Source organism: Pempheris klunzingeri, chromosome 20, assembly GCF_042242105.1.
Source record: "Pempheris klunzingeri isolate RE-2024b chromosome 20, fPemKlu1.hap1, whole genome shotgun sequence".
NCBI classification, from domain to species: Eukaryota; Metazoa; Chordata; class Actinopteri; order Acropomatiformes; family Pempheridae; genus Pempheris; species Pempheris klunzingeri.
In genome coordinates this window covers 11,396,489-11,421,707 of record NC_092031.1, presented here as the reverse complement: position 1 = coordinate 11,421,707, position 25,219 = coordinate 11,396,489, and the positions used below count along the sequence as shown (strand labels likewise).

Genomic DNA, 25,219 nt, shown 5'->3' with positions numbered 1-25,219 from the left:
TTATGTGGATTTTAGAGTTACCTTATATTGGCTACTAATAATGAGATTAAACAATATATGGTCCCCTCTTGAGAGTGTTCCACACAGTATATGGCAGGATCTGACGTTTTCTGTGCCTCCTACGCTGAATGTGAATGTAAATGTATATATGATTGTGTGTGTGTGTGTATGTTTGTTTGTATAGTACATGCATGCATAGTTACATACTGTTTGTCTATGTGTGTAAGTATGTAAAGTGCGTGTCTCTATTTGGTGTCTGCCTATGTACACAGAGTAGACATAGTTGTTAGTGGGTGGCTTGAGTTTGGGAGTCCTTCCATTTTCTGGGTCAGAGTGAGGGAGTCAGCGTGGGAGCTCTTGTGTTATGCAGATAGGCCTGAGCACATAGAATAGTGTCTCATGTTGCCTCAGTCAATGACCATCCCCACAGACTCCAGCCAGCAGTTCTTATAGCACTTGTCCGAGTCTGCAAAGATCACTTAAGACAAAGCCGAAGTTGAGATTAATTCCACGTGTGCTGCAGCTCAATGTCTCAAATCTAATACAAGTATTTAAAATAAGAGTAACTCAACCCTCAGGTTGTCACATTAGCAAAGATCCAGATACTCTGTGGTATGCAGGCCTCGTTGGGTAACAGTAACAGAAACAAAACAAAATTCAAAAAGCCTAACATGGCATGTGAATAATGTCACTTGTCAGGTATGGTCAGGAGATGTTCCCTCCTCTTTGGTAGCATAGAGTGGTAAAGAAACATTTCAAGATAAAACACTGGCTTATGGATGCTACAAGAAAGAGAATACACAGACTACGTATGTTTACGACAGAATAATAAAGATGTAGAGGGTCAAGTTGTAGGAATGAAAGAGCCAGGTATCCACAATAATTTCAGTTCAAAGCCCATTGCTGCTTCAAGGTTAATTAAGTCAGAAAACCATAAGATGGATGTTAGATGTACAAGTGTGGAAAGGCAGGTGGCTATCCAAAAGGAATGCTTTGGCTTTACATTGAGTGGATTATGAAATGTGGGAATGATGAAGCACATCCTGGTGGTTAAGTGGAGGGCCTTGCTTCCTTTGCATTGATTTGATTAGTTGATATTCATTCAGTTTTTGTCCAATTTCTGGCATCTTCCAGTCTCATCCGGTGATAAAACATGACATTATTCTTCAGGGTCACTGTGACTGCTGGCTTCATGAGGGAATAGCTTAAAGCGGTTCTAGCATGACTTATGAGGAGTGAGAGAGGCCACAGAAGGATATTAAGGTTAAGATTCCAGTGGTTTGCTCACTGTTAAGCTCAAATCACACTATAGATGTGGCGGTCGACTTTACAGCACTTGGGCTTAGCACCAGACTCTGGGCGATGTCGTCACGGTTGATTTTGCGCAGCGCCGTGCACAGTGTGTCGATGCTGGCGCAGTCCTTGCTCGCCCAGTCAGAAAGCAGCGCACGCACGGGATGCTCTTCCTGCTGGAAGGTCGCAATCCGCTCCTCCGCGTATCCCAGGAGGCCCGCCAGGTTGCACCAGTCGCTGTCGTCCATGTGGTTGCAGTCGTCTCCTTCGCTGCCCCTGAACAGCAGCTTCTCCACTTTCTCTCTTGTGTGGAGAGGAAGGAGCAAACAAGGCTCTTCATCCATGGTGACAACTGCAAAGGGAAAATAATAATAAGTCATTTCATTATTTAAATCATATTATTACATTTTCAGTCACAAATTCCAATGCCAATTCCAAATACGACTAACTAAATACAACAGTCAGTAAGGATTGTACCTACATGCTGTTTTGATTGACTACAACTACATGTAAAAAGGTAGTGATGGAGTTTAACTTCCTGCAGCAGCAACACTTGATTGTTTGGAGCAAATAAAACCACAGTGGATAATTGAATTGCATGAGCAGCAATAGCCTCTCTGGCTGACCACTTCCATTAAAACATCATTACAGAAAATGCAGGGACTGTCAGTGGCAATAATCTTTAAGCACCAAGAACACCTCCACGCATCCCACCTATCTTTTACCAAGATGATGTTCAAAGGTAGAGAGAAAATTGCTGAATACAACTTTCCCGTGATTACACCACTTTGTTTTCTTCCTTTAACATTATCTGGGCAGCATATGGTTTTAAAAGTCCCACAGTCTCTTAAACAGGTTTGTCAGGGCAGGACTGGAAACTGCCAGGAGCACGTGCTGCCAAAACAACAAACACTATAGCTCTGTCAGTGTTGTAATCCATGTTTGCTGATATGCTACAGTAAGTCTGAAAGGTCATATTCAAGACAGCTCATTCCTTAGGGGGGAATTCTTTTCTTTCCACTGACATGGTGGGACAGTTCAGGGTGCAGTCTGTGTGTACGTTCACAGTTACCCAGCATTCAGTTTTTCTATCCATCAGAGTTATTTGTGGATTAGAAGAATCCACTCATTATCAGAGGATTTGCGTGCCAGATAAACACTTCAATGCTGCAACATGCTTACGCCCAATTCAAGTGTAATGGTTTGATAAATGATCTCTATAATAGTTCTTCGTATTAAAGGAGTGGCTTCTGTTTAGGCAAAGGATTAGTGTGTTACCTGTCTGTGCCTGAGACTGAGCCTGCTGCTCCTGCAGACTTTGGCTGTCCACAGAAATGCCACTGTCACTGTGCAGCTTCTCCCCCTCAGGTGACGGCGTCTGGTTCTGGTTGGCTGTACAGTTGTTGGCTCCTTGCTTGTTCTGCTTACAGCTGTTCCACCTGAATTGAAAGGAGTCAGAAGAAGAAACAAATATGCTCAGAAAAAATCCAACTGTATCCACTTCGTCAGTGTTGTAAATACACAAAGACTCTGTGGGTGTAGTTAAGAGACTGTCCTCCCAAGACAAACAATAGTTATTTCAGCCCCAAAACACAACAAGTTCAAGTGACAAAGCCGTATGGTTTTAGCAGTAGAAACAAGCTGTGAACACAGCACTGACATTTCATCACCTATTAAGTTGATATGGTAAACATGTTAGCAAAGTGTTGCTTCATATGTACACATCCAGCAGACAAGCAACAATATTAGAATTCATTTTGTGTCATTTTGCTGGCAACCTAATCATATCCAATTAAGTTTGAAACTGACTCTTTTAGCTCTGTTTTTGTTCCAACATCTGGCTCTTTAGCTCCACTATTTTCACCGGCTATCTTCACCAACTCTCTGTGCGACTGCTTTAACATACAAATAGTCATGTGACCCATTTGTTAATATAAAAATATTGATTATTAACTAAAAGGAAATCTGTGACCTAAAAAAAAACTGTCAAAAGCCAGAAATTTCACAACAGTGCCAACTCTTGAGGCCAGTGTGTCTGCTTGTGTAGACTTGCAACATTTGCCTTGTCATAGAGCATAGTTGGATAAACATATTGTGCATTTAAAATGAGAAGACAATAAACAGACCATATTGTCACCCACAGGACAACAGTGTGCTCTCATCCAGAAAAGCAGCAGATGACTTCATTAAATATGAAACTGAGAAAACTGAGGAAATTCAAACTCCGATAGGATTTTGTTGTCCATATGCATTTGTAATGAGCATCAGATCTGCTTTCTCTTCCCAACTTCTGTTAGATGTCACATTAAAAAAAAAAAATGTATGACTTTATTTTTGACTGTGATGGATGGACAGTCGGCAATGAGATCAGCAGACATGGGGGGAAAGGGATGGATTATAAAATATGCAAACTGTAGACATCAAAGCACCATGGCAGTATGAATTATGCCTTGGAACAGGACTTCTCTGACTATGGAGTCCAAATATAAATGTGAGGGTCACAAGATGAGATGATGAGAAAATTTTTATCCGAAGCAGATTTCTTAAGTTTTCTTGATCTAAAAACATTTAACCCCTTACTGCCTGAATTTATTTACAATTATATAAAAAAATTAATTATTTGTGTTTTTGCATTCAAGCAGATGCTAAATGAAGTGGAGATTGTTAATTTGAATATAACATAGCATAGACTAGTGCAATATAATAATAGTATAATAAAATATATATGTACATACGCATCGAATCTATATATATTTATTTATGTATGTATGCTTCTATGTATATATAATGTATACATAGAAGATGCATCAACCGGCATTAGTGGGATACAGAGGCCACCTCAGCTGCATCAAGACCGGAAGAGGTTTGAGGCGAATTCGCGACAGGCAACAAGGGGTTAAGAAATGTCTTACGCAATTTGTTCTTACAAACATGGTTGTGTTTGTGTTTCTGAAAACAGAGCAATTAAAAATAACACCATTGCCACATATTGCAGTGGGCTGTCATTGCTTCACCTCTTTTCTGTCCTCACCTCTTGAATATGATGAAAGCCACAAGGCCAACCACAACTGCTGCCAAGATGGAGCAGTAGATGGGGATGAGTTTGTTGTTCAGACCCTGGTAGATGCGCTCCTGGGAATCACCATTAGTGGTGGTGGTGGTGCTGCTCTCTGTGGGACCCTCTGGTGGGGGGCTGACGGGTAGAAAGTCCTCATACGGGGGTATGAAGTAGCCTGGCGATGGAGACACTGAAGGGATAGCTGTGAAGGACAAATAGGCAGACAGACATTTGATGAATTTCTTGAAAACAAAACAACATTGAAATAATAGGCGTTTACTATACATTTAAGATATAAAAGGGCCAGTTAAACTTCATAGATTTTTTGGCCACTTGGAGGCAGTGGAAACAAACCCCACACTGACTTATTTTCACCATTTAAGCTGATATGTTGAACTTGTAAGGAAACAGTTTTCTATTCACACCTACAGCAGACTGTAAATGACACTGATGAGAGCTGTAAGAATGAATCAAAACAGTAAAGTTGAGGGCTGTTAAACCAAAACAGTGAGCTTACAGATGTTGATAAGCTCTGTAGAGCTGAGGGGAACTGCAGAATTGGGTGCCCATTTTAAGTAGGTCTGTCACCCCACGTGACGTCTTTCACATTACTCATATTTATTGAACCCATTGTTCATCCACAATTATTGATTAGTGCAGCTTTAATTTTTGCTGGTGGGCAAGGAAAGAAATGATCTCACCAGACCTCTGTAGCCCACTCTTCATCCCTGCTTAAGGCTAGAGGCAATATCATGGGAGTGCAATACTAAATTGGTAGAGTGCTCTTAACATCAAAAACAGACATACACACATAAAAGTATTTGTTACTGTGGTGTGTTTCACAGTTACATTACCTTAAAACAAGCTTATTAAAGTATGGTATGGAGTAGGGACACAGCATCAGTCTAACCATTGGATTTGAAGAAATAACGTCATATTTAATCAGATCAAACGGACACTATTTTGTCCAAGACATAAAAATGGCAGCTGTCAGACTCCTCGAGGCTAAAGGCAGGCCCACCATCAGTAGCAGCAGATTGAGAGAAATGTTGAATACGCAGATGATGAGAGAAGTGAGTTTGGCAAAACAGATTAACTGTTGTAGATTTAGCAACAGGGACAAGTAAAGGTTTAATGCACTTTCCCCTAAATATGAGTTTTTATTTATTAAGGATGTTATGGTCATTAATGGATACTTGTGCAAAATACTATGTTCATGTGTCTTGACTGTGTAAGATGTATCATGTCAGCTGCTGTTGTTATAATAAAGGTTGAATGTTCTCTCGACTGTGCTGGATCAATGGCTGGGAATGACTTAAAATGAAGTCGTGGATCCCCCCCCCTCCCCATTTCCTGTACCTTTACTTCGACCACAACCACTTCCAATCTCAGCCATCATTGTAATTTCAACTACACACTTGTAAAGGGTCAAACAGACATACAGACATAAAAAATTCGAGACAAAGTACTGTGGTAGTCTGAGGTACTTCCCACTACAATAGAGCCACATTTTGTCAAAATGACACACACACACACACACACACACACACACTAACTCACAAGGTGAAAAGATCACTTACAACACTGTTACGGCTGATAAATACAAACAGGCAGATCATCTATCTTCAAGCTTCTATCCATCATAGCCAGTATAACTAGAAATGTCTCTCATGCTGCAAACACATACAACCAGCACACACACACACACACACACACACACATTTCATCCCACATCACTTGGTCATTTCCCCTCGTCCCCAGGGAGCCATTAACGAGGGTAAGAGCAAGTCTGTCCATCCAGTCCTGCCCACTTTCCTCCAACCATTAACGCTAAGCAGACATGTTCGCTCCTCACCGCGGATGTGGAAGCCTATCCTCGTCTGTCACTTACTTACAGTTACTCACATAATCAACAGGAAATCAACTCGTTGGCTTCTAACGGCTCTAAATTTCTCAGGAGAGCCGCTGAGTGCGAGGCGCCCATTTTTCACTAATGATCCGAAAACATTTTTAATGAGAGCCTATTAGGATGGATGCATGGCGCTACTGTGGGGCTTTTAGCTGACGGAATTTGATGTGATAAGTACTTTATAGCAACGTCAATATACTGAGCATCATATTAACTTATTATGCTGGATGTCCATCATTCTTAATCCTTAACCTGTAAAGTCATTGATTTTCTCACTAAAAGTAACTCTGACAATACTGTAGGCGTCATATCACTCTAAAGCCTAAGAGGGAAGATGTTGACCTGCAGGGTTTTCTATTTCACTGTGCCAGCCTTATTTGACATGTGACACAGGGCAAATACATTTGTTAAATTGTGAGCAGCATGTTTAAGTATTAGATATTCACAACCGTCATAAGTGACTGTTTGTCTTGCTGCTTGTTTGTTAGCATTCAGTCCTTAGCCAGATTTATACTTTGAGTGCCAGGTCTGTGAAGCCTCCTCCTGCAGGGTTCAGTGAGCCATGTTCTCGCTCTCAGCTCAATCAGCACAGCAAAACGTACTCACAAGTGCCGAGCTACAGGCAAAGTGTCCCCTCTTCACACCTTCTCTCTCCTGCCTGCACTGACTCCTGTTATTTCAGCTTTGAAGTCAATTTAAAGGGAAACTCTACCAATTTAACACATAACAGTCTGTTTACATCTCTTGGGGAGGGTTAGGGTTAGGGTAAGATACTGTGCATATGTGCAAAAAGGTCATCTAAAGCCTTTTAGGTAATATTTGCGAATACAGTAACAAGAAACACAAAACATATATAAACAGAACTTTGATGGTGATGCACTGCACTATATCAAATTCCTCCCCATCCTCCCCAGTATCCCCCCCATAGACAAACACAGACTCATACATACAACCATGGCTTGACAGTCTATCTCTACCCGCCGGTTTTTACCCCTCATCAACACACACACACACACACAGACACACACACGAAACCAGACACCATTCATTGACAGAAATCTTCTTTGTCCAGCACAAATGCCCCCTCCCCATCTCATTATCCTTCAATCCTCTCTCTATCCATTTAACCGCTGGCTACACTTTTCCTCGCTCCTATCAGGCTTTTTCTTTTTCGTCAATCAGTCTTATGGTCATTTGGACTGCAATTTTCTTCTCTCACTGCCTCTTTTTCACCTCCATTGATAGTAAACACAACACCATTGTTGTCTAACCTTTCTGGTTATATCTTTTATTCTTTTTGTTTGTTAACCTCCATCTCATCCATCCTTCCATTTACTCTCCATATCTCTGCGTCTGGTCTAGCCTCAGAGGGGAGTGACCTTCTCCTGCTGAGCTCAGCTTATTTTTACTATGTAGAGAGCTCAGTGCTCAGTCAGAGTTACCACGTTTGTCACATTTTTATAATCAGCTCAGCAATGATTCCTTTATACTGTAATTTTATGTCTTCGGCTGCTTGAAAAGCCTCCATCCATGTATCAGAAATCCACATATTCCATGTCCAATAGGAAGAGAAATGTAATTTAATTGGCTTCACTTTTGTTTAATTCCTTTTTACTCTACCGTTAATCTATGTTGAAATGATCTTCTATAACACTACACTACTATAATTCATATAGGGTATTCCCATTTTAGAATTATAAAAGTGCACACTTGGAGGCTCTGTGTCCAATTTATGAAACAAAAATGTTACCGGTTCAAATGCGGCAATGGTTTGTCATTAAGATCATAAAAACTGAAGGATGTGGAGCTGTAAAAATTACAGGTTGAGTTCAGTCAACTGTGACTCCTGTCAACAAGCCGTTTATTGTATTTATGCTCGAGCATTATTTGGTTGTTGGTGAAATTACTGGAATTTTCCTCCTGGCTTTGTCTGTTAATGATTAACTTGTGAATGGAAATCCGGGCACATGTGTACTTGCCAGGATTAGATGACTAATTATATAGAAAAAACTTATTGACGTATTTCCGTCACGAGTTTATATGCATACAGTGGGAGTGTTTGTGTAATTTGCGTTCAAAGAAAGTATTTGTGTGCATGTGTGGGGCAGCAGCCACACCTGAGTTAAACTCCATTCCAGCCTCTTGCACATAAATGCTTGCAAACAGGTGTTGCTGCTGTTTCAGAAACATACACTTTAAAGACTTTGGAGGGGAGGGGCTTCTGACACAAGCAAGTTGCTTATTTTAGTTGCTTTTTTATTATATGTTATTACACCTGAGTGCATCTTCGCCTGCTGCCAAGACCTGCCCATCAAAACCTGAAATGCCTTCACCGGTGGCAGAAACTTCTATGTCATTCATATTGACAAGCACAACCGTAGGGATAAATTAAGCTCAATGAGGAATGTTGTTGCCCCTGTTTTGTTAATCCACTTTTAACATTTGTAATTTATGATTCACCATCTTTTCTCTCTTTCTCACACTTTCTCTTTTCTCCTTGAGGCCTCTGGCTCGGTTCCTACCTTACATGACCCATCTCATTTTTCTGCCCACGTGCTCCAGGCTGAACACACCCCTGTGTGTGCATGCATGTTTGTGAATCTGTATCAGGCGCATGTGTGTGCACGCCTGTGCCTTTGTGTGTGTGTGTATGTGTGCGCCTGTTCTGCGGCAGAATGTGATCAGCACTCGTAGAGGTCAACCAGGGAAACCCGAGAGTGCAGAGGAGTAACTCCATCGCTTTTATCGACCAGGCCACATTCTCAGCATCTGTTCCCTCTCTCTGCTCTTTCAAGTTTTCTCCATCGCTTTCTTTTCTGCTGCTCCTCTGCACTGCTCTCATTGTCATCTATGCTCTGTCATACAGTTCAGCTATGGATTCTTTTTGTTTAAAATTTGGGTGCTAATGTAATGAGAAGAAAATCACATTTTTGCTTTCTATTTGGTGGTGCAAAAGACTCCAGCTGAAGGAATGTGTTATAAATATTGATACTGGCATTAATAAATGCCACTGTTCTTCACAAACTGGTGCATTTTTTTCGACTTGTAGACTCTAGTTTGAACCCATGCAGTTTATTAGTATTATCATGAATGTCTTTAAAAAGGCAGCATCATATGATGTGTTAGCACTTGTGCACTGTATGCCAGCCACTTGTTTTTGGAATAACAAGACAAGCTTTCTGCAATCTTAGTACCAGTAAAGAATTTTGAAACTCATAAATTGTAGGAAACTACAAAAGGATCTTTCAATATGACAGAAATAATGTAACAAATGAGCCAACAACACAAAATCCCATGAAATTCCATTTTTATGCCACAGTGCACTAATTCAGCTCTAGACCACTATGGCAGATAAAACGATAAATAGCATTGAGAAAAGGGCTTGGCTTGGCAGAGACACAATCCCCCAACATACAATAAATCCTCACAAGGACAAAACCTTGACTCCCCCCGCTCTGAACTTCTGGCGAGGAATGAACGGCACGAGCGAAAGCGCAAGTGTTGTGGTCACCCTTGGACCAGAGCGACTCACTCATGCCAAATCACCTCCAATAATTTTTCCTGGAATGTCGAGGGGCAAATTCCTGAGGGAAGGCAGGCAACTTCAGGAGAGTCATGGCCACAAGGGGTTGATTCTTGTTTGGCAGCGGAGAAAGAGACACAGTCGACTTTAAGATTTCCTCCATCGTTACAATGCTCATACTGTGTGGAGCGGGAAGCAAAAGGGTTAAAGAGAAGGTCAAGTGTGGCCATAGAGCCCAAGTCAGTAGAGATATAAGTCAGTAGATGTGTGGAGACCATGTCGCCACACAATGAGTGACTGTGCAATACAAAGACAGTGAATCATTTAATCAGACTGGGATTGGGGGTTCTTCACAGCTATTGATGTGGTAATGCTTTGGACGTAGGAAATCAGAAATGTCATGATGGCATGTTGCCCTTTCTCATTTTTCCCATTTATCTCTTTCTTCTTATCTGTCTGTCAGATGGTTGTTGGAAATGTCCATTTACTGATTGTCCAATCAAAGCTTACCAACCATAACTTAGCCTGTCAAGCTTAAGTAATGTTCACATGTTGAAGTGGTGTGCATGGGACTCTAGAAAAAGCAATACTTGATACCTAGAGTTTGGAGAGTGGTGTTTGTTTTCAGCCATTCCAAAACTAAAAATAGAAGAGCAAAAGTGTAAGAGGGAGGTGAAGGTGTGTGTTTGTCTTCTTTAATGTAAGCTGCAAACTAAACTGTCTACAAAACTAAAAGGAGTTATGGGTTATGTTTTTGTTTTCTATTTAAAGCTCTTGTAATGTGAACACTGAAACATATAACAGCATTTTCTGTATCATAATTATAATACTAGGATTAAAATCTACACTGCAATACAACATGGATCATCAGCTGTGGAGGATCATCTAGTGCATATCTAAGATTCCTTTTATAAGGAATAATGTTGTAATACTGGTCCGAATACGAGTCAGCTTAAAACATTAAAAAGTCAATTGAAGATGGTGTTTTAACCAATTCATGAGCTACAATTAGCTGAATTAGTTTACTCGCTACAGCTGATTAAATCTACTAGAGATAGTTGTCAGTCCAGCAAGATAAACGTATGGTCAATATCCTAAAGTTTGGTCTTTGGTCTACTTCTCTCTGAAATCAAGGACCCATTATTTAAGAAAATACAGTGAATATAGATTGGTTAATATGCCACGCTTAAACTTAAACTTAAACTTAGAATTTTAAACTGCCTATGTGCTGTGATAAGACAGAACAGGTTTAGCAACAATAACAAAGAGTGCCTCATTTATCAATATTTTCCTTTCCTCGTCTTTTTTCCTTCCATCCAGCCACATTTTCCCTCCCTCTGTCTTTCTGTCTTGATTTAGTTGAACTGGTCTGGCCCTGTGTGGGGCTAGTTAGCAGATTACATTTTCTGATTTGTGGAGGGCAGCCTGTCGATCGTTAAGGTCAACCAAACTCAGGAAGGAAACGGCTCCCTCCTCCTACTCACCTATCAATTCAATAACCAAATGCACTTGGCTCAATCAACATCCCCTCCCCTCCCCCCTCCTGCTTCCTCTCAACCGCACACGCTCGACCCTCATCCATCCATATGCAGTTTCAAATCTGTAATGTTCAATAAGCCATCTTATTGATTTCAATCCGAGCATCAGTGCCGTCTGACACTCAGACTGTGCTCTAGACATATGCCTCTGTGTGTGTGTGTTTTCTGATATTTTGTAGTAGCCCTTTAATCCTTTTAGTGAGTTTATGTGCATGACTAATATCATTGCACGTGTGCTTCAAAACTCAACCTGTTTCCCCCGTTGCCACAAGACTAGAAACCCAGGCTTTAGGTGACAGGTCAGACCACATATGTGCAGTCAGTCCTGGGTACAATCTCAAGCAGGAACAGGGTCGAAGAGTGAAAGCCTCTGTTTCCCACAAGCCTTGAGGGCTTCTAGTCAAAATCTCAGGCTGATAAGAACAGGCAGCAATTGCTCTGTCAAACTCAAGCATTGCTCATTCAGCTTTAATGGTATGAAAAGGGCCTCGTCACAGTGTGTTAGCGTGGATGGCCATTCCTTTTGATAATACATTTTCAGACAGTCCCTCTCTAGGCTTGACAGGTAACCAATTATATAATTAACCATATTACACGCCAGTTTCATGCTTAGTACTGTCTTCTGCAAAGAAAACCACGCCCATATCTGATAGGGGTTAATCATACCCACCTATGCCAACAGAAATTACATTTATAAGGCACTTACTTCTTTTCACAATTATGTTACAGTGATGAACATAAATGCATCCTGAATTATGTTCATAGTGTAAAATTCAGGGCTGCAACACAAGAGATTCAGTTGTGATTAGATTTAGGTAAAAAAAAAAAAAAAAAAAAAAAGCACTATGGTTAAAGTTAGTGAAAGATTATAGTTTCCTTTAAATGTTAATAAACACCAGATTTTTTTGTGCAGGCAGATTTTTTTCTGTATTAAACCAAGATTTTATTCTTTCCTAAACTTGAACAGTGAGAAAAAAAAACATGACCATTAAAAAGTTTAATAATGCTGTGGTTCCTAATATTGTATCGAAAGATTTTATATTTTGGTTGAAAGAAAATATATTATTGATGCACATTTTAATGATACGTTCAACACTTGCCAGATACGTTAATTAACATTTCCGCATTGTGTTAATAGGAAGTGTAATCTGGGTGGCATTACATTTTCTTTAAAACATAATTGCAGTTGCAAATTAGTTTCATATATACATATATATACATATATAACATATATTTCTGGCAGACCCATACAGTACTTGTTTGTCTCATTTGGTTAGTAGATGTTACTTCTAAGCGCTGTTAATAAGAACGCTAATAAACTTCACTTGTGTCAGTGTTGTTGTGACCCCTGAAAGGATTACAGGGATTATGCCTTGTTGTTCAGTGCACATCCCCAGGGAAAACTTATACTGCTTGACGTTCCCACAAAGACCCCCTCCACATGCAAGACTCCCATGACCTTCAACCCCTGACTTTGCTTGGAAGCCTGCAGAAGAGTGGAAGTCATATCACACTTCTTTAGATAATCATCTTGCTTTCAGACCCTCAACTCTGTAGGTCCAGCCTAACAAAGTCTGGTCAGTATTAGCGTGTTTTACCATCAGAGAGAGATGAAGACAGTGAGTTTTTTTTCTTCGTAAGACTCAAAACAAACCACTAACCCCTTTGGAAGTGTGGGAGAAAATTGGATTTTCACCCCACATAATAGCTGAGTATCCTCATAAAGGGATGCTAAATTGTCGCAAGGGAAAGTTCATAGAAGTAAGAGCAGTAAATCCAGCTTTCTCTCTAAAGATAACCTACAGTGCAGCCAAGGTGATGTTGTGGTCTATCCGCCTTCAGTTAAACTATGTCTCCAATGTCTCAAGTTATGACTTGTCTTTTCATGGACAGTGGCCTTCATCTCTCTGCCTTCACCCTCCTGACTGTGTTTAGCCTTCAGGCGTGTGTCGCCTGACTCCACAATGCTAATGGATATGGACGTCTGGCAGCACTACAGATTTGTGAGCGCTGATAACGCTTGTACTTCGGTAAAAAGATTACATTAGAAATAAAGAGCACATGATTGGGTTAGAGTGTGGAATAACATATGATGATGAAGCCCATACACAATGAGCTCTGAGCCGTCATGCCTGGAATCACAGCAAATTCGCATTCATCATGAAGCATACTGCGTTACTTATCCAAAGGATGTTTTTGTATTGGAGTTCTGGCTCCTTATATCTTGATCTTGGATGAATCATCTCTCCATCCACCATACCTCTCTCTCAGACCACAAGTTGAATCAAGTTACATTAAAGCATCATCCTCAATGGAAGAGGGTTTTTACAGCAGTGGGGCATTTGGTAGAAAAACACTAATACATGCTGTGTCCACTCCTGCTTATCAAATAACCTCTCCTGTCTGTGGTATTTTCCTTAGATCTTCTAAGGCTGGGCAGACAAAGCAATTAATTGGGCGTCACGTCCCTTTTCAAAATTAAGCCAACCTGGTGGAAATTCAGCCTGTTTCTAATATCTCGTCAAATATTAGAGGTTAAAATCAGGTTTAATTTGTTCTCTCCAACTCAAGCAGCCAACTTTCACAACAAAAATCCTCCAGTGTGACCCAAGGCAAAGCACAAATGCTCAAAATAGGACAGAAACAGAGAAAATGGTCACAAAAAATGTGTAGGCCAAACCTACATTAGTCTGCTTTACTCATTACTAGTTCCAACAAGTAGTCCCATGGGCTGAACTGAAAGCCCTCACAGGCCAAACGGGATCATGGGAGAACCACAAAAGACTCCCTTTAGCCTGAGACTTGCTCTGTCTTCCCCACTGTGATAACGGCATCCTTCAAACCTCTGCCTGAACAGGCTGAATAGCTGATCAACAGGCTCCTTTTATTGTCATTTCACAAAAGCGTTGATTTAATCTGTGAGGCATCAGGTCATTGGAATGAGCAGTGACTGCAGTCATATGGAATCCCTGATTCGGAGTGTGATACCCACAGGGTGCAATGATATAAAAGAAATTCAGAGCCATGTTCAGAGATATGACCTCCTTCTAAACCCTCAACATAGACAGAGTGTGGTCTTTGTATCTGAGGATGGGATGAGTCCGTGAAGACAATGAGACATGCGTCAGCGTGGCATTTAGGTCGATGGGCCAACAATGTCTACAATGTTGCACTGAGATGATCTGATTATGTGGTAGACAATTTGGATGTTCAGCGCATCGTACTGTCCGTACAGTGTTGGATGACAAATATGTGCTCACATGGTTTCTATCCAGGCCATCACGATCCCTGACGATCATTCAACTTCACCGGCTCGTCAACGAATTCATGATAAACTTGCCCAGTGTTTAGATAGGGTCATCCCACAGACATTTGCTAAATAGCTGAAAAATAAATCTTGTGAATTAATTGTCTTGTTAAAAGAATAGATCTGCTTTTGAGGAATTTCCCTTTTTCCTTATCAGTCTCATGAATGTCTTTTTTTATCTCTCTGTGCATAAATTAGTGTTTTAAGCATTAAACATTTTGAACTTAATAGCCTATTGATAAAGGGCATTAGACGTGAAGCTTGACACCGCTCTCATGTCTGTACAGTGAACAAGAGGCTGTGGCCAACAGCCACTTAGCTTAGCTTAGCATAAAGACTGGTTACAGGAGGAAACTTTTGGCTTAGCTCTGTCCAAAGGTTAAAAAAGTGTCTTACCTAGACAAACTGTATCAGTTAAAGGGGTGCAGGGCTTTAATAGTGCCCCCTCATCACAGGTGGTGCAGGGGATGCAGGGCTCCCGAGAACTTTCCTGGTCCGAGTAGGTTTCCTCGTTGCATTCCTCACACACTGTGTCGTGGTTTAACTCACAGCTGAACAGCATGCCCTGCCCTTCAGGACACTTGGTGCAGGGTTCGCACCGCTGTGAGAGTGATTTGAAAAAGTAGCCATAGTTGCACACACAGGTGGCGTCATTGGAGTCTGTGCAGGGCGCCTTCATACGGAATAGACCTGTGCATACTGTGCAGGGCTGACATCTCTCTGTGTGGCTGAAGTTTTCTGAGAAGGTTTCACCTGAAAGGAGAGGGAAGAGAATAGCTCTGAACTTTTTATCCACCAGATGACTGACTGTTTCCTCAGCAATTGTTTTGAAGACCACTTACAATATGTACACAATACTTTCTAAAAAGAGTTGCAAAATGTCATTCTAAAATCTTTTCAAATTAGTCTCATGGCAATTTGTTGAATAGAGAAAACTGGATTTATTAATTTCCTGTCGCCTTTATCACTCCACTTTCCCAAAATAAATCTAACAAAAATAGATTATTCAAAACTTAGAATCAAAACTAATCCAGCACAACTCCTGGCTGCTTCTATCTTCTGCATAAATACGTCTGTATTCAAGCAGAAGTTTCACACTTCCAGTCAGAATCAAAGAACTGATTGTGTCCTTTGCATAACCACCTTGTGATGGTGGGATATTATAATTTACCTCCATCTGATAGGTTTTCCCTTTATTTTGACATTTTGTAAAGGCCTATATCTTTAAAACTATCTAAATAACCGTTTTATCTGCACAACATTTAGTCTGTGAACACATTTTGATTCAGCTTTCATAAGTCACACTAATATGGGAATTCACTTCAGGGGTAATTTCCCCCTCGTAACTGCATAGAGAACAAACAAACAAAGAACAAACTCTAAAAATATGCATAAGCAGCAACAAGATTTTTTTTTTTAGATAATGACCTTTTATACAACACATATGTTTCATAAGCGTTTATCTACCTGAAAGATTTCTAACGACAGATATATCTGCACAGGACACAATCAATATTGCATGTTTTATGGAATTGTATTTCGGCTGGATGGAGAACTGGGAAATACACTAAATTATGCAACAGGCCTATTTGTAAGAGCAGTGTGTGTGTGTGTGTGTGTGTGTGTGTGTGTCTAAATATGTGTTCCCTTTCTGTTGGCGCACTGGTTTAAGATTCCTTCATCTAATCTCAACCAGTGTTGCAACTATTATTTTCATCATTGATTAAGGTTTTGTCTATTAAATGCGAAAAAAACATAATAAAATTGCTTGTTTTGTACAACCAACAGTCCAAAATCTAAACATATTCAATATGTTATCAGCAAATATTCACATTTCAGTAGCTGGTGGGAGAGAATTGTTGGGATTTTTGCATAATCAATTAATGGATTATAAATATTGCTCCTCATTTTTATTTGAGCTCTAAACTAAACTAAACTAAACTGTGTGTGGTGGGAGATGAGGGGTGGGGGCGGGCAGCTCCTTTGCAGCTCAGTGTCTCGTAGCATATCAAGTTTTCAGTCTGCGTCACTGGCCCACCAACCACAGTGAATGCTCCGATGATGCAGAGATTAAGCCAGAGATGAGGAGAGATAGACACTGAGACAAATGGAGGGAGGACAAGAAAACAGAGACTGTGTCATTTGAGATGAACCTGTGCAATTCTGCCCTACGTTGGTGGCGTAGAATGTGGGTCCTTCACATTTTTGGTTAATTATGTTTTAAAGGAAGTGAACTAACTGTCGTCCCTCCTTCGTATGTGGGCCTGTTGGTGTCCAGTCATACAGTTAGCCCCCCCCCATCCCATTACCCCCTGAAAGGCCCTCCCTCTTTTCAAACTGACACACACTCAGATGAGCCCCCCCCACCCCACCCCCACCCCCACGAGTGCTCTCAGAGCCATTATCATAATGCCATGCATCAATAATGCAAGTCAATACATTAATAACGCTAGCCTACAGCATGGAGGGGAGGGGAGGGGAGGGGAGGGGAGGGGAGGGGATGGAGGTGGAGGTGGAGGGGGGGAGGAGGGGGGCATACAGGGGGTCTTTTGCTGGCTTAGTATATCATATCATAATAGTACTTTCCTTTGTTTCCAACACCCATAAAAGGACTCTTGACTTCATCCGCGTAGCATGAGTGTGTGTGTGTGTGTGTGTGTTGTGTGCATGTGTGGGAGTTTTTTGTGTCTGCTTCTGTGTGTCTGTGGTTAAATTTGTGTTTTCCTGGACATGTCTCTACGAGTGTGTGTGTGTATCTGTGTGAACCATTAGTTGCTGGCTGAGAAGTTCGCCTTGTCTCCATTCCAGCTGTACAGCTGTACTTGCTCTGTTTCATCTCCACTTATCTGTTCATTCATCCAAACTCCTCCGTGTGTTTGAGCTGGCTGTCCTTTTTAGCACATCAGCCAAGCCCTGTTAACTATCTGTCCTAAATGAAGCCTGAATGCTGGAAATGAATGGATGATTGTGCACATTAGAGGTTCTAAACTGTGAATTATCTGCCCAAAACAAAACATCCAAAGACATATGGTGGGTGGGAGTTGATGTTGAAAGAAAACTGGGAGGGAAGATTGCCAGACATAAAATAAGTAGTTTATGTTGCATTAATTAATTTTAATTAATTGCATTGGCCAAATATGAAAAGACATATTTCTGTGTTTGTAGCTCATCTTTAAACATTCTTTTGGTTAAAAAAAAAAAAAGAAAACCTACAAAAAGATAATGGCAACAGATTACCACTTGAAATTCAGTTGACATAGATACGCTACATACAGTACATGATATTAAGCTAAATGAGTGAGGCTACAGCTGCGTCTTCCAGGCTAAAATGTATCCTCAACAGGTGATAAAGATAGAAGATAAAGAATTAGCAATGATTGTGTATAACAGTGTGGAGCTAGTTCATCTTAAAGTGGCAATCGCAAAGATTTTCTGTTTAATGTCACTTAAGTCACTATCTATTGCTGGGTGAGTTAACATAATGACTGAACCTGTGACCCACAAACGAAAGCCCTTGCATTTGCAGTATTCTTTGCTATTACGAACTGGGTATTGAGTCGACCTTCCCTTCTCAAAAAAAATCACATGTGGTGTCCATCATCCACCACTGCTTGTTCTACCAGAAAGAGTAGGCAGAAACGAAATACTGTTTTCTCCATTCTCTGCGAGTGGTAACACTTATTATGGCCAAGCAAAATGAAGGTTTATAACTAGGTTCGGGAACAGTGACCACGCCTCAGTCCCACCTCATTTCCACACCAAAGTATTTAAGCTCATCATATCCGTTGCTTCCCCCTTTGACTCAGCTTTCACATCCCTCCCACCCAAACTCTCTCTCTCGCTCCCCTTATTGGAATTTAGGAGCCACCGGGGATCTTATCTACAAGATGGTAGAAGAGACGGCTCCCCCACCCAGAGTCTCAACACCTCGGTTCCTCCCGTCTTCATGTTGCCAGCTTACATGATTCATCTATATATTCCGTCCATCAGACCACAACTTCAGTTCTCATCCTCTCACCCCTTCATCCCTCACACTTCATCCCTCATCCCGCCCTCCATCCTACCTACTTCAACTGAGCTTTACGTCCTCACTATTCAATAAACCTATCGAAATTGACACATTTATTGGCGTGATGTTTTTGTTAGTGAAAAAGGAAAAATCTATATCAGTGACTGCTTTTGATGAAAATGGACAAAACCAAAGACAAAGAAAAAACATTTTTGAAATTCAGATGGAGTCAAAACTGTCAGCGAGGACGCTGGTAGAGTGAGGGCCAAAAACACATTTACAGTCACTGCTAATGTCATAGGTGCCGTCAAAGAGACTAAATTTAAAATTGTCACTTTAACATTACCTTGGATTTAGACTTCTTAATTATTGCTTTTGAAGAGGGTGAAAAAGAAAAAAACAAGCTCTTTAAATTTGGAGTATCACTCCAGTGTGGCATGCCTCATTATGGTTGTTGAGCTAGGATTGAACAATCACTGTTTTGGTTCATGTGCAACAGGTAAAACATGTTAAAATGCTTCTGCGCACACACACACACACACTTCAGCTCTATCAGCCTGCATTACTGATCCGATCAATATGTTTGGTGTGTTCTTAAAATATCATTGTGATGTTATCTGACGGAGAGCTATCTGCAATGCATTTCTGTTTTCCATGAGTCAGTTCAGAGCCTGTCTGGCTTCGTGACAACTTTGAGAGCCTGTCACAGTCTGTGTTTGTTCACGTCTGAGCAGAGCAAGCACTGCGAGACTGAAGATTAACACCCTGAAAACCTTCATGTTGTGCAACAGAGAGCAGCAGCAACATAAGAGACACTGCTGCTATCATTAATTAAAATAATTTTATTCTTAAAATATGACATTAAATAATTAGGACGTAGGACAGAAATCCATGTTTTTCGTCCAAGGCGACAATAAGTTGTCAAGATGTAACTCTTGATATGAGACATACTCATGAAAGCATACATAATTCCAAAGACACCCCATAAAAATAAAACAAACCATTTTCTCCATCTCCACATTCTCTGTGACTTCTCTCATGACCTGAAGTCTTTCCAAACTGTGGGCCTTCTTGGCTCGTGCTTTGTCATCCTTCATTGACCCAGGGAGGGTTCACAACTTATTTCCTAGCCTGCACGCAGGATAGTCAGGAAATTTAAGCAAAGAAAACTCTGGGAACTGGCTGAGGACCAACCCTGGCCTCTGCAGGCTCAAGATGACCTTTGACCTCACATGATAGAGTTACAAAAAACCCCTTAAATGTTCATTTGTTTTCCCAACACTCAAGCTGAAATGTACCTCCTCGAGAGGTCCTTAAATATCCTCTTGAGCTGTTCAGTCCTGTTTACAAAGCCAAAATCTAGACTGCTTACCGTCTTAATCACTGTGACATAACTTGTCTGATGCTCTAAATATCTAAATATCTTCCACTGCAGTTTTTTTTCTCTGCAACAACACTTGGAACTGGTCCTGCTCTTGTATCCTCTGAACATCACTCTCCTCATAAAGTCTTACAGTGCAACACAGCTTGTCTCCCTACATGGTAAGGGCCACGAGGAGGGCAGTAATGCTGGAGCACACTTAGGTCTGGCACCTAGTTAACTTCCTAGCATGACAAAGCTTTACATTAAGGCTACAACTGGTTTAATATTTCAGATGTTTATTGGTTATTGACACATCTAACTCAACTGTTTGATAATAATGATAAAAAACTTGATGGATCGCCGTGAATTTTGGTGCTGCTATCCTTTCCATGACTTTTCACAAACCATCAGATCAAAGTTTTAATTAACCCATGAAAAATCTCAACATCTCCTGGTTGGATTGGTGCCAACACTCATTGTTCCCAGACTTTGGGGAGACTTACTGCGATTAAAATGAAATTTTGTTACAGAGGATTAAGTTAACAACCACCAATACAACCACTACTAGAAAACAAAATGCTACAGCAACTTAACAAAATCATTAATGTCATATTAAAAACTACAGAAACCATCACGATCCAGATTTATCTACTGTTTTATAAGCCAATAACATGTTTTTGGATCCTCATTCAAACTTTGTAGAAACACTGTTAAATTCATGATCCGGCACACTCACTGTGTCTCAAATATTCTAAAAAAAAAAAAAGAAGAAGAACACTGCTGTTAGAACCATGTGTCTTCTCCAGGGGCTGTAAGTACACTTGCGGGTTTGTTTGAGGAGGACATGACTTACAGAGGGAATGTCACAGTGGCACTAAATCACTACCACTGGACAAAACCAGAAGTTAATACATGTCATGATGTGTGTCACTATGGCTGCATCAAGGCATGTCACCAACACTACTCATTCAGCAATGTTCAAGTGCACACATGTGCTTTTCTATACTTCTGCACGGCTGCCTTTGCATTCAGATGCACATGATAAATTGGGTGTTTGTATGTATTCGTACAGCTGCTGCGTTACTTACTGTCAAGGCAGGGGGCGCAGACAGTCTGTGTGGCTCCACATGGTTTGACGACGCCTTCACCGGGCTCACACTGCTCGCAGCATTCACCTCTAGTTGTATACTGGCCCGACAAACAATCCTCCTTATTGGCCAGAGCCCCAACCTGTCGATCACCAGAGATCATCCATAAGATTTACACACAAGAACTGACTTTATTTACCACAGAGAACCAAATTTTATTTCGTTGTCTTAATCAAAACAACATCCAGCATTGTGCAATGGAATTTCAACCCTTTTATCATAATTTTCATCATTTCCAAATGCCTGTAAGAGATAAAGACATCCAATATTTCACAAGAGCAACAGAGATAAAGACAACACACATATACATAATTCTTTTTCCTGTCCTTTAATCATCTGAGATTTATTTTGGAACCACTAGACCAGTGGTTCCCAGTCCAGGAGTCAGGACCCTGTGACAGGCTGCCTCATAAATCTATGGGGTTGTGAGGTGATGAGATAGAAAAAGAAAAAATGCAGATTTCAGCGACACAAAATTCTTCTAAGTTCTTTATCTAATTTCCATGTTCTTGTTAAATACTAAATAGCTTTTCCTTATCAGGCTTCTAAAAGAATTCAGCAGAAACAATGAAAAGAGGAAAAATCACTTTTTGGTTCAACACATGGACGCATGAGAACTGCAATGTAAGGTTGCACAGATATATTCCTTTGTTTTAAAGGGCCCCAAAGAAAATAGTTTGTAATCCACAACTCTTATCTGACTCCATGCGTACAGTATGTAAGACTCACTTTAGCCTCAAGCCTTCCCTTAATTCTTATCCTGCATAAAGATATGTGCATTGTAATAGTACCAGGAGATACAGTCTTGAAAGTGAACAATATTACACACTCAGACCAGGTAAAGCTGGATCATGTCTTCTCTGCATTCTTCAAGCAGTAACCTGTTGAGTGTTTTATCTCGGCCGTTGACAGGGGAAGATGTGCGTGCTTCTACATACACGAGTGTAAATGCATGAGAGTGGGCACCCGGGCCTGTGTTTATGTGAGACCTTTGAGTTTGTGTGGCCTTTTCCATTATATCAAGCTAATTTTTTCCCTTGTCATTGCGGGCCTTTTTTATCTTCCACACACCTTGATCCCCAAAGCAAACCTTGATGAAAGCAGCGATTGCCCTCTGACACTGAGCCAGAGGAGCGGTCTTTCATTCTCTCCAGATACATGTGGAGGGATTGTTTTAAGGCCATAATTTATGAGGTTATGATGTTCTTCTGTTGGCAGACAAACCACAGAACAGAGTTCTATCTTTTTTGATCCTATGTTTCATAAAAATATGGCAGAGGTGAGATATTGACAGTGATAAAGTTTTCTCTCCCAAAACCATGGGAGTCATTGTGCTCTTTACTTTGTTGAACATTGTTCGAGGCTCATTTTTCCCTCCTTACTAAAGTGAGAATGAGCCACACACTCAGTTTGAGGGTGTGTGTGCATGTGCGTGTGCACATTGAGGGGTGCATTAGCATGAAGGAGGTACACTCAACATAAATCATCAGGGTTCAGGTGTGTGTGGAATGCTGCTGACAACAGTGAAGAGCTATAATAAACCTCGGGTGTCCCCTCAGGCACCTCTGAGTCAGCTGATAGATAAAGTGTGTGTCTGAGTGTGTGCACATGCGAGTGTGAGCACACACACACACACAGACACCTCTTGCCCTTGATGGTTTCACAGCCCATTCACCTTCAAGTCTCTGGTATTCAGTAATCCATGTTGTCCATGTTCAATAACTTATCTTTGGCTTTGTGGGGAAACTTTAGATAATATTGAAACACTTTGCAGTTTCTTGAAAATGTTCCTGTTTTCACAACTGGGAGACAATTCATGTTTGTGACCCATAGATGATAATGTGTTAAAAAAAAACATTGATCTTACCCTGTAGAGACTGTAACTAGTTTTTAATTTTAGATAATTTCATATATCTGTGTTTTATTTGCACACTCTCTACTTCACACACACATTACGCAATAAGCATTCAGTCAGAGATGCATAAATCTGTCACCACACACACTCATCCCTCTCCAGCTTCCACTGAACTGCCCCCTTATATATTGTACACACCCATTTGCATTTACACGCACACAGACACAGACACACACAACCTCACATGTGAACAAACCTGCTCCAAAATGTCTGACTGACAGTTTTGACATGACTCCAAGTTCCAGTATTTCTTCTGCTTTTTTTTAGTTTCGTTTTTTTGACCCTATTCTAACTACGGGAGTGGGTGCAACACCAAAACATCTCAGAGACAGAAAACTGAGATTTAAGGGCATCGCTAATGACTGTTAAGTTGTGCATACAGATGAATTAAAAGGTAATGCGATTTGAGCAAATGGTTTTTGGAATAAAAGAAAAGGATATGCAGCACTTAGCAAGTTGTAGCTCGACCTGTAAATTTCCTGTAATTGGCTTCTAGGCGGGGGTTTGAGGGTTGCACTCTTCAACTTTTGTCAGCTGATCTCCCTGAAGCTACAGCAAGAAGCAAGTTGATCTCACATTCAAAGCAACAAGCACACACAAATGAATGCGCAGAAGCATCTGGACACATAACTTCAGAGCTCCGACCAATCTTGCTAATGCTCCAGTCAATTTTCAGTTGGAGGCACTTAACCTCTGGCCCTCAGCTGTCGGTGCTTGTTAAGCCATTAGAGTTCCTCTATACATGAACCAGCCTTCCACTAAACTGGGACTAATGTAAATCCAGACATGCATCTTGAACTGCTGTGGTAACACCGATGGCAAAGACATTACAGATGATGCCTTCCAAAACATGAATCATCATCTGTTATGAAGTGAGAGGAAGGGACAGACAGTGAAAAAGAAGAAGAAGAGGAGAGTGGTGTGAGGTGCGAGGAGGAGAGGAGCAGTGAGGGGGATGGTTGACGCTATATCAATATTGCATATGCTGAGCCAGCAGAGGATGCATACCCATCAGTGTGAGCAGATGTCATGTATCAGTGATGCTGCATGTTCCTAAACCAGGACCTTGACAAGCTGCAGCCCTGACTGACCATGTCCTGTCAGACAGAAGACACTGGAAATATATACTTCCTTCCTGTGCCTGTGTGGCCTCAAGGGAATCGGAGATAAATCAGGGAGACTCTGAGCTGTGGCTCCTCAGAGCTTTCATGTATCCTCTTAGGATTTCAAATAATGGAGAAAAAATCAGTAAATTCAAGGCTCGCATCAGTTTAGTGGTGAGCTCCTCCACAGAGGCCACTGCGACATGGTTATTGTGCTGCTGTCTGTTGGGCCACATGTAACTGAGAAGGGTGGAACTATACAGATCCAGCAACTGGAGCTATAAAGTATCAGCCTGAATGGCTGCTGCACGCATCCGCTCTGCTTTACATTGTGAGGACAGGACAGGTGCAAGGACACAGACTCTTACTTTCCAGAACTAAAACATCTATTAAATACTTCACTTGATACCCAAGCACATCAATTGAAATTTAAAGTGTCATAAAGTAAGTTAAATCTCACTTGGGTGCAGAAAAAAAGCCTGTAACTTTGCACAGTGTTTCTTTACTGTGTTTCTTGTCAAAACGAGATGGCTGCCAAAGCCTGAAAGAGGGGACTCTGTGGAAGACAGTAAAGACTCTCTCATACACTTCCATCCCTTTATAACGACCCTCCCCCCTCATTGGCCTGTGTGGGTGCGCAATTGTGCAGGTGATTTACCCAAGTTAAGTAAAAATTTAACACACACTTTAATTATGTAAGAAACTCACCACTCCAAGTAACACTGCTATGAAAGCGGAATTCATGCTGTATCTCCTTAGTTTCTTCCCAGAAGCGTCAGTCGGATCGGATGCAAACGCAGCAGGATGCGGATCTCAGTGACTTCGAAGTGAAATAAACTCGGCTGTCATCGCTGCGTCCGCGCGTTTCTTTCTGAGAGTTTACCAGAACAAGAAACTTGGCTAGCACTCAGTCCAAAAGCTCAGGCTGCAGACAGAATCCAGTCGGTGAGTAAACTCGCAGAGATTGACCCATTGGATGTTTGGCTCTGTGCGCTTCTCTCTTACTGGGCTCATATGACAGACGCGCTCGGATCAGCGGCTTCAGGGAAGGAG

The 25,219-nt window shown here is 41.1% G+C and overlaps 1 protein-coding gene across 1 annotated transcript; it reads right to left on the bottom strand.

Annotated features, from left to right (window-relative positions):
* Window positions 1–587: 587 nt before the first annotated feature.
* On the bottom strand, window positions 588–25,200 carry ngfrb (nerve growth factor receptor b). Its single transcript, XM_070852107.1, has 6 exons — window positions 24,875–25,200; window positions 21,089–21,230; window positions 15,025–15,381; window positions 4,325–4,553; window positions 2,572–2,732; window positions 588–1,645 (listed from the first exon to the last, which is right to left on the bottom strand). The coding sequence occupies exons 1-6, from the start codon at window positions 24,908–24,910 to the stop codon at window positions 1,302–1,304; spliced, it is 1,269 nt and encodes a 422-aa protein (XP_070708208.1). The 5' UTR covers window positions 24,911–25,200; the 3' UTR covers window positions 588–1,301.
* Window positions 25,201–25,219: the final 19 nt, after the last annotated feature.

Bases quoted from the DNA above. Each gene is read 5' to 3' on its own strand.
- ngfrb (XM_070852107.1), bottom strand. From the start codon at position 24,910: ATGAATTCCGCTTTCATAGCAGTGTTACTTGGAGTG. The intron at 4,554-15,024 runs GTAAGACACTTT...TGTCCTTCACAG, and splicing joins AACTGATACAGTTTGTCTAG to CTATCCCTTCAGTGTCTCCA. The intron at 2,733-4,324 runs GTGAGGACAGAA...CTTTCAATTCAG, and splicing joins GCTTTCATCATATTCAAGAG to GTGGAACAGCTGTAAGCAGA.